Source organism: Takifugu flavidus, unplaced genomic scaffold (genome assembly GCF_003711565.1).
Source record: "Takifugu flavidus isolate HTHZ2018 unplaced genomic scaffold, ASM371156v2 ctg537, whole genome shotgun sequence".
NCBI classification, from domain to species: Eukaryota; Metazoa; Chordata; class Actinopteri; order Tetraodontiformes; family Tetraodontidae; genus Takifugu; species Takifugu flavidus.
The window spans coordinates 1-9,107 of record NW_026622151.1 but is presented as its reverse complement, the minus strand read 5'-3'; the positions used below and the strand labels follow the sequence as shown (position 1 = coordinate 9,107).

The following is a 9,107-nucleotide window of genomic DNA, read 5'->3' as shown; positions in this document are numbered from 1 at the left end:
GCTATTGGCCTGTAGTCACTCGGTGCCACAGGATGGGTCTTCTTCGGCACCGGGACTAAGCAGGATGTCTTCCAAAGCACAGGGATCCTCTGAAGATGAAGGCTCTGGTTGAACAGGTGCTGCAGTATTTCACACAGCTGCCTGGAGCAGTTCTCCAGCACTCGTGTGCTGATGCCGTCCGGTCCGGCAGCCTTTCTCTGGTTGAGCCAGTCCATTACCCTACAGACTGAGCTACCACTGAACCAAGAGTTCCTTTCTAGTTATTGTTGTCAATATTATCATTAGGATAAAGTTAGAACACATGGTTACAATTACACAACAAAAGAACTCTGTCTACGTATTAAGTAAACGTATTAACCATGACCAAAAAAAACCCATTCCCAACAGCAAAACTAGAACTGTGTTTCAAGTTAAGCGACAATTATAACAGACATTTTTTTACATTTTCTTTTTAAATACTCTGCTTCGACATTGTATTTGAAATATTTTTAAATATGACAAATGTGAGCTGTTGCAAAGAGCATTTTAATTTTCACTTTTTTATTTAATGCATCATATAATGTAACACAAACAAGGCAATTTTAGATGCCAAACCCTTAATGTTGTAAACTGTTCTAATACTTTAACTCCTCAATAAACTGAAGTTTAATTTTACCTTAATTCATTTTCAGAAAAATGATATCCCAGAAAGCACAGGTAGTACTTCTGCTGGATGCTGAAGTGGTGAACTCACTCCAAGTGGGAATCAATTTCAAGAAAAGCCCAGAGGATGGCAAAAGTTACATTTTATATAAGAGCAAGAGTGGCATTAAAGCATGCAAAAACCAATGCAAACACCAGGGTGGCTTATTCATAAAAGACATTGAAGACCTTGATGGCAGGTAAGCAAGATAACATCAGTCAAGAGGCAATGATTTCATCAGAACTGTGAGGCTTTCTCTTCTCACACAGGACAGTAAAATGCACTAAACACAACTGGAAGTTAAACATGTTAACAATGAAATATATGAATCCACCAGACAGCTTCATGCAGGATGAACTGGGTAAGTTCCTCTACATTGAGGAGTTTAGTTTAAAATTCAGAAGTTTTTTTTCAAGGCTGTCACTCGAGGCTGCCATTTACTCCAGGCTATCACTTGTAACTTGGCTTGTTAATTAACCAGCAAGATATCTCGTAGGCAAATAATTATGGCTGCTAATTATGGTGGCAGAGCTGTTCCAGAAGTTATTGTTATCCAGAGCGGGCAGCATCAATCGCAAAGTTGGCCAAATTCTTCTAAATGTTCATAGCATGCGTCACAGTATATTCACAAAATGTACCGTATTGTTTGGCAAGTTACCATGATTTTGTTTTTCTCAGTTTCTTAGGAATGAAAGCACTATTATGGAAGGATAACATTTGTAAAAAAATAAATAAATTTTTCTAATGTTCAAACACAGAGGTTGAGTACTTGGGCGATGGGGGACTTCAGTTGGTGGAGTTAAACCCCCCTGATCCCTGGTTGGCCAACCCTCGGGAACGTCTGGTGCTCAAAGAAGGAGAAGTCAAAGTATGTGCATTCTGCTGTCCTCAAAATATTTTTACACCGTAATCCCCAAATATACTGAAACATATACTAACTATTAACTAATTTTTTTCAATTTTAGCTATGGTATTGCAAGCGCCATTATAGATTATGTTGGCAAGAGTTGTCAAGTATAGAAAGGAAACTGCTTGTTGTGTGTAGATCTAGAAAATACCAAGTGATTAATGAAGACAGTAAAGATAAACAATAATCAGCTAAACTAAATAAAAACTACCACTGCGCATTAGTTGGACATTTCCTTCAAGAAAGACAATACTTTTGGTGGAAAGCAGTAATGTGACCCGAGACACTACTGAAATTACATACATCCTTTTTAGGTGACTTACTTGACGCATGCCTGCATGGAGCTACAGCTTGGAGAGCGGCGGTTCATGTTTGACCCTTGGCTAAAAGGCCCTGCATTTGCTAGAGGCTGGTGGCTTCTCCATGAACCTCCAGCTGATGCTCTGGACAGACTTTGTGCGGCTGACCTAATTTACATTAGCCACATACACTCTGACCACCTGAGGTAAACATGCTGACAGGTTAAATCTTAATGCAAGAGATAGTGCTGGGTTAAAGGATTTAAATTTAGAGTACTATTGTGTTCAGTTCAAGACCAAAACTTGTGATTGGAAACACAACACATGCTGACATTTACATCTTGGTGACCAAGAACCCAAAGGTATGGAATAGGGCCATGATGTAGTTGGGAGAAGAGCCACTAAGTGTTTTAAGATTCAAGATTTGTAGCACATTCTGAGGAACAGAAAGAAGGATTGTAGGTATTTTGGCTTTGATGTGTTTTTGTTTGTGAGCCTATTATAATCATTTCTGTCTTGTTGAGTTGAAGGAAGTTGTGGTTCATCAAGTGTCATCAATGCAATCAATCAATGTAGCTTTTGGGCTCAAAGCATCACTGAAACGAGAGATGTAGAACTGCATATCATCTACATAATTATGGTATTTGTATATTGTGTCTTTTAAAAATGTGACCGATAGGAAATAGGTATAAATTAAATAAGAGCGAACCAAGGATTTAGCCTTGTGGAACACCACTGGTCTGAGGAAATCTGTCAGAAGAATAGTTGGCAATTATCATTAAATTAAGTAATTTGATGAAAAAATACTTGTTAAGTGATGTGACCAAGAACCCAAAGGTTGAGCTCTAGGCATTTAACATCGAGATGAGAGAAAGTTTCAAAAGGTCAATGATCATTATAGCACTCTACCACTCTTAGTTTTATGGCAGAGTGACCACATGGAATTCTCTCTTCATGAAAGCTTACCTGGACTTTGAAAATAAAAACCCCCAAAACCACACCCAACACACTTTCAGACTGTATGAAACAAGAACATAAGGGTTGTGAGAAGCATAGGGGAAAACACAAGAGGTCGCAGACAGAACAAAAGACCCAGGGAACGCCTCACGCCAGGATATCTGATCTTGAACATATGACATATGACGATCAGACTCAGATGAAAGCAGCAGAACATGTTTTTAATATGAGTGGGAGAGACAGGTAGAAACTGGTGTCAACAGTTAAAGCAAACACAGATAGAACACAATGAAAAAATAAACATGAAGATGCTACACAAAAAGTTAATTGAATTTAATACAAAGAAACAGAAAACTGCATAAACGGACCCTCTACTCATTTTAGTACTGGGCAGTTGCGTTTCTGCTGTAAAAACTACCCTCTTTAAATGTGCAAAGCACGAAATTTGTTATTGATATTAAATAAAGCGTCAACTAAATTACAACTTTTAACCGACACATATACAGCCAACATGTCACTTTGTAGCCAAACCTTTTGGATTACTGACTGTTAAATGTTACTGTCATCCATCTAACCATCCCTCCATCCCTCCATCCCTCCATCCACCCATCAATCAATCAATCAATCAATCAATCAATCAATCAATCGATCCATCAATCAATCAATCAACCTTTATTTATATTGTGTCTGTTACAATCAAATCAAAATTGTCTATAGGTGCTTTACAGAATCCCAGGGCCTGACCCCCAACATGCAACATTGGCAAGGAAAAACTCCCCTTTAACAGGACGAAACCTTGAGCAGGACCAGGCTCGTGTCAGGGGACCCTCCTGCTGATGGCTGGTTGGGCAGAGAGGGAGGAGAAGGGGGTAGGACAGGTAGAGGAGAGACTAGGCAGAGGAAATGCATTAATTATAATAAACTGCTGATGTAGGAGTTGATTGGGTCAGCAGGGTCGGAGGTCAGTAGGTCAGCATACAGCTATGAAGGCGGTGATACTTGTAGATGGATATGGGGGGGACAGAGAAACTAAACAAGACACAACATCATCACTGATAGCATCCATCCATATATCCATTCATCCGTTGCTCTATCTTTCTTTCTTTCTTTAGAATCTTTGGGTGCAATTTTTAGACCACTTATCTAAACCATGTCATACTCCTTTCAGTTCAATCGTCATTACATGAATATGAAAATAACCTTTACTGAAACCAAACTCAAAGCCTGGGGAGATTTGACTTGAGTGATCACATGTCATTTTAGTTATCCCACTCTGAAGGTCCTCTCAGAGAGAAGGCCAGATGCCCCCATCTATGTTGGAGACACTTCAAGGCCCGTCTTTTGGTGAGCACAAGCACAGAAATAGTTGAAGAGGTTTTTATAAATGAGGTGAAAAATAAATAAGCTAGACTGTTATTTACCTCGGGTACATTGACATTTCAGGTACCTGGAACAAAGTCAGGTCAAGCTGACAAACATAAATGTGGTGCCTTTTGGTGTCTGGCAAAATGTAAGTCACTGCTGCTCCCATGGTAACAGTCATGATGTAAGTGTTGTACCTGTTAAAAGCTTAATTTGGTTTTCACTGTTAGGTTGACGAACACCTGAGATTCATGATCCTAATGGATGGCATACACCCTGAAATGGACACCTGCATCATTGTTGAGTATAAAGGTAATGCTCTTCAACGATTTTGACATTTCAGGTACCAGTTCTAAAGTGCCAATATTTGCAGGTCACATGATCCTGAATACTGTGGATTGCACCAGACCAAATGGCGGCAGGTTACCACAGAGTGTGGATCTAATGATGAGTGACTTTGCTGGGGGTGCATCTGGGTTCCCAATGACCTTCTATGGAGGGAAATACAGTGGTAATTTTTGCTCTGTAGTTTTATCTGATTTTTTACCCAGCTGGCCATCAACAGGTTATAAATCCAGTCCTGCTCAAGGTTACTTCCTGATGCTATTGCTTGTTTGGCAGTCAGACTCTGGGTTTCTGTGAAGGCCTAGAGACAATTAAGATTGTAATAGATGCTGTAGGGTTGAAGGAACCTCGGGTCATCGTAAGTGCAGAAGTATCATTTTCATTATTTTAGTTTTGTTTTAATAGAACATAGAATGGTTTTAGTGAGTTGGAGAGGATAAATAGACTGGTTATTTTCTGCCTAATATACTTTTTTATATATATATAAATGTCGTTTTTAGGGTCTTGATAGTTGGAGTCTTAGAAATAAATCTCTTGTGATTTTTGTGAATGCATAAATATAGTCTGAAGATGACCTTCTAGTTATTGTCTGTACCAAGATTCATGGAAGGCTGACTTCATCAAGACCGAAAGGAAAAAGCTGCTGAATTACAAAGCTGAGCTGGTGAAGACTCTGGAGCCGAGAATCTTCTGCCCATTTGCCGGCTACTTTGTTGAGGCTCACCCATCGGACAGGTAGAAATTGTTCATCTAATGCGTCCATCTTATATTTGTTTTTTATCTTTCACATATTGCCTTCTGCCTGCAGATATATTAAAGACACCAATGTTAAAAACAGTGCCGAGGCCCTCAATGCACTCATCAATAAAATTAGACCAGACACCCTGACATGGACGCCTAAACCAGGCTCAGTTCTGGATCTTGGCCTTGCTCTAAGTGATCCCACCAACAGGTTGATGCCTCAAAATACAGTTTGTATGGCCTCCATTAATGAACAGTTTAGTGTACAGCACATTTTTCCTGCATATTTGTGGTTTACAAGACTTTTCAAGTCATTCTTGAATATATTTGAAAGCTTGATTCCTACTGAGATAATCCTGCATTCTGATGGTAGCCCATAAATTCGGATAGGTATGTACACTAATTTCATAAATGAGGGCCAACATGTGCTTGCATGAATGAGTCAGTGTTTCATACCGTGTCTGAGTGTGTGAAGTGCAAAGAATTTTTGCACATTACAATAAAATGAGATCAGATAACATAACATATACACTTAAGTCAAAAATTATTCATGCACCTGCCAAAGTATGGCAAAATATTTAACATATAAAGTGGGGGGAAACATCTTTAAAAGGGTGAAAACAAAAACAACTGTAATTCATACAAAAAATGATTCATACAATTTTTCAGTTGTCAATTTCAAATCCTTTAAGTGTTATCACAGCTTCCAAATTATATTTGCAGTTATTTCTACGTTTCCTGCAAGGAAACTTTCTGCAGGAAATTTAGATTTGGGCATTGCCACCTTCCTTCAGACTCGAGGCCTGGGAGTCTGAGGGTTCTGCGCAGGATCTTAGCTGTTCCTAGGACTGCACTCTTCTGGACAGAGATCTCTGATGTTGTTCCTGCATCTGTTGGAGCCATCTACTCAGCTTGGGTGTTGGGTGCAGTAGTTCGGACACTTACTAGTCCTCGGGGCCCTTCCTTTCGCTTCCTGTACAGCCTCAGGACACTGGACTTAGGGTGAAACCCTCCGTGCATGGTGAGGAGCTTCCTTGTCTTGATGTCAGTGGCTTGTATCTCTTCCAGTGGCCAGGGTATTATGCCAGCAGGGTATCTGATTACTGGCAGGGCGTAGGTGTTTATGGCCTGGATCTTATGCTTACGATTTAGCTGACTTTTCAGGACCTGCTTTAACCTCTGTAGGTATTTAGCTGTGGCTGAGCTCCTAGCTGTCTCCTTATGGTTACCATTTGGCTACGCGATCCCCTGGAATTTGTAGCTGTCCTGCACATCTGTGATGTTCCCTTCAGGTAGTTCAACCCCATAAGTTGCAATCACCTTTCCTCTTCTAGATATCATCTGCCCACATTTATCTAGTCCGAACGACATCCCGATGTCCTTGCTGTAGATCCTAGTGAGCTGAATCAGAGAGTCGATGTCACACACATTCTTGGCATACAGCTTGATGTCATCCATGTAGAGGAGGTGGCTGATGGTTGTTCCACTTCGGAAATGGTACCCATAGCCACTCTTGGTGATCTGGCTGAGGGGATTTAGGCCTATGCAGAACAGCAGGGGGGACAGAGCATCTCCTTGATATCTGCCACATCTGATGCTCACCTGCGCAATTGGCTTTGAGTTGGCCTCCAGAGTCGTGTTCCACAGCTTCATTGAGTTCTGGATGAACTCTCTTAGTATCCTGTTGATGTTATACAGCTTTAGGCACTCCAGTATCCATGTGTACGGTATTGAGCCAATCCAGGCAGTGCACAGGTTGGTGTGCTGCGTCCTGCAGTCCTGGGCAATCGCCCTGTCGACCAGTAGCTGGTGCTTGGCACCTCTGGTGTTGTTCCCTATGCCTTTCTGTGCCCTGTTCATGTATTGATCCATGTGCCGGCTGATCTTAGCCGCTATGATGCGTGATAGAAGCTTCTATGTGGTGCTGAGGCAAGTTATGGGCCAGTAGTTGGATGGTATTGTGCCCTTCTGGGGGTCCTTCATTATGAGGACTGTCCGGCCTTGGGTTAGCCAATCTGGGTGGTCCCCTGATGTTAGCAGCTGGTTCATCTGTGCTGCCAGGCGTTCATGGAGTGCAGTTAGCTTCTTAAGCCAGTAGGCATGGATCTTATCGGGCCCTGGTGCTGTCCAGCTCTTCATTATGGACACTGTTGTTTGATGTCTGCTAAGGTGATGACTACTGGGTCTTGTTCCGGAAGTTGTCTGTGCTCAGCTTGTAGGTCTTGACCCAGTAGTCATCACCTTAGCAGACATCAAGAGTTACCCAAGTCTGAAGGAAGGAGACACCGCCCAGGAGGGAGAGGAAGAGATTTTTTTTTTTTTAAGAATTTAGAATAGAATAGAATAGAAAATAGATATAATTTATTTGTTATTAATTAATTAATTACTATCAGTATAAATTAGAATTTGCATTTTGCTTTTGTAAAATGATGCCAGACAAGGATGGTAAATTTACCAGATCCATCAAATCAAATCAAATCAATCAATATTTATATAGCGTCTTTTACAATCAAAATAGTTTCAAGGCGCTTTACAGAATCCCAGGGCCTAACCCCAGACAAGCAACAGTGGCAAGGAAAAACTCCCCTTTAACAGGAAGAAACCTTGAGCAGGACCAGGCTCATGTAGGGGGACCCTCCTGCTGATGGGGGGCTGGGTAGAGAGAGAGAAGGGAGAGAATAGGTAGGAGAGGAGAGGAGAGGAGAGGCCATAATATAATCACCATTTGTCTGCAAGTTCTAAATGTAATCTTAATTTTATGAATATTTCCTCCACTGCATTACCAAACATAGTGGGGCCATCGCATTTCCTCCAGCCAGCACACAAATATACAAGGTCAGCTGGGAGTTCGACTTGTATTTGGATGAGCTGCGCAGCGCCATCAGCTCTGAGATATTTAAACACCAGAACTGGATCCAGTTTTATTACACCTGGGCAGGTTTTCAAAACTACAACCTTGTAATACGGGTAAATATACTCAAGCAGCAACATCCTTTTCTTTGTCTGTGGCCCTGTCACCCTTTAACCTGACCTCTGCTACGTTAGGAACAGCCCTTAGATTGTCCTCATGTTGTTCTGTCTGGATTTGCTGCATGGTTTTCCCTTGGGTGTACATTTCCTGTCGGTCTTCTATTAAGGAGTGAAAATGTCTCACAGGTTATTCCACAAAGTGGTTAAAAACTGCTCTGGGAATAACTCAAGTAGAGTTTCTTTATGATAGAAACCTGGATTTAGAACAGCATCATTGATTAGTAAAACCTAAATTAGAGATGCTGAAAAGACTTAATGAAAAGGTGTGTTTTTAACTCTGGGCTTTTCTTTACTTTCTGCTTTAAATCATCACCTTCAGCTGTTCTTTCCCCCCCAAAAAATGGCAGCTTTGTTTCTTCATGCGTCACTCCACCAAAAAAAGGAATTTATTGAGGCAGTTGGCATTTTGATTTCAAGGTGATTGAGACGGACGACAAGTTTGTGCATGTGACTGATGGCTGGGACTACTTGGTGGACTTTCTGGATCTGTCCTTTCCCAAGAAGAGGCCTGAGAGAGAGCATTTCTACCTCGAGGTGAGTCATACAGCGCACCATTCTACCTGAGCTCGACACTGGGAGCCAAGTGATTGCGAAATGATTACATTCAGGAACTTACACACTTCCCACACACTTCCTCTGTAATAACGGACTCTCAATTCATTCATCCCCCGAGCCATCAGACTGTTCAACTCCTCACTGGGGGGGAGGAGGGCCAACAGAAGGACTGGAATAACATAATACTGTGACATCCATTCATTCAGTTCATTCATCCATCTATTCATTT

The 9,107-nt window shown here is 41.3% G+C and overlaps 1 protein-coding gene across 5 annotated transcripts; it reads left to right on the top strand.

Annotated features, from left to right (window-relative positions):
• The first annotated feature begins 634 nt into the window (after nucleotides 1-634).
• Nucleotides 635-9,097, top strand: cmah (cytidine monophospho-N-acetylneuraminic acid hydroxylase). Of its 5 annotated transcripts, XM_057024531.1 has the most exons (12): nucleotides 635-881; nucleotides 952-1,043; nucleotides 1,441-1,550; nucleotides 1,904-2,094; nucleotides 4,109-4,189; nucleotides 4,289-4,355; nucleotides 4,438-4,519; nucleotides 4,581-4,718; nucleotides 5,152-5,287; nucleotides 5,361-5,504; nucleotides 8,086-8,260; nucleotides 8,741-9,097. In XM_057024531.1, exons 1-12 carry the CDS (start codon nucleotides 676-678, stop codon nucleotides 8,885-8,887), a joined length of 1,569 nt encoding a protein of 522 aa, XP_056880511.1. In that variant the 5' UTR covers nucleotides 635-675; the 3' UTR covers nucleotides 8,888-9,097. The 5 variants fall into 5 exon arrangements, 4 of the variants coding, with proteins under 4 accessions (XP_056880511.1, XP_056880513.1, XP_056880512.1 ...); XR_008949057.1 differs by lacking the exon at nucleotides 8,086-8,260 and having other exon boundaries at nucleotides 5,361-6,314; nucleotides 8,741-8,861; XM_057024533.1 differs by lacking the exon at nucleotides 8,086-8,260 and having other exon boundaries at nucleotides 5,361-5,523.
• The last annotated feature ends 10 nt before the right edge of the window (nucleotides 9,098-9,107 follow it).

Excerpts from the sequence above, each read along its gene's own strand:
- cmah (XM_057024531.1), top strand. The coding sequence starts at position 676 with ATGATATCCCAGAAAGCACAGGTAGTACTTCTGCTGGATGCTGAAGTG. Across the intron at positions 4,190-4,288 it reads ACTTCAAGGCCCGTCTTTTG|GTACCTGGAACAAAGTCAGG; the intron begins GTGAGCACAAGC and ends TTGACATTTCAG. Across the intron at positions 4,520-4,580 it reads CATCATTGTTGAGTATAAAG|GTCACATGATCCTGAATACT; the intron begins GTAATGCTCTTC and ends CAATATTTGCAG.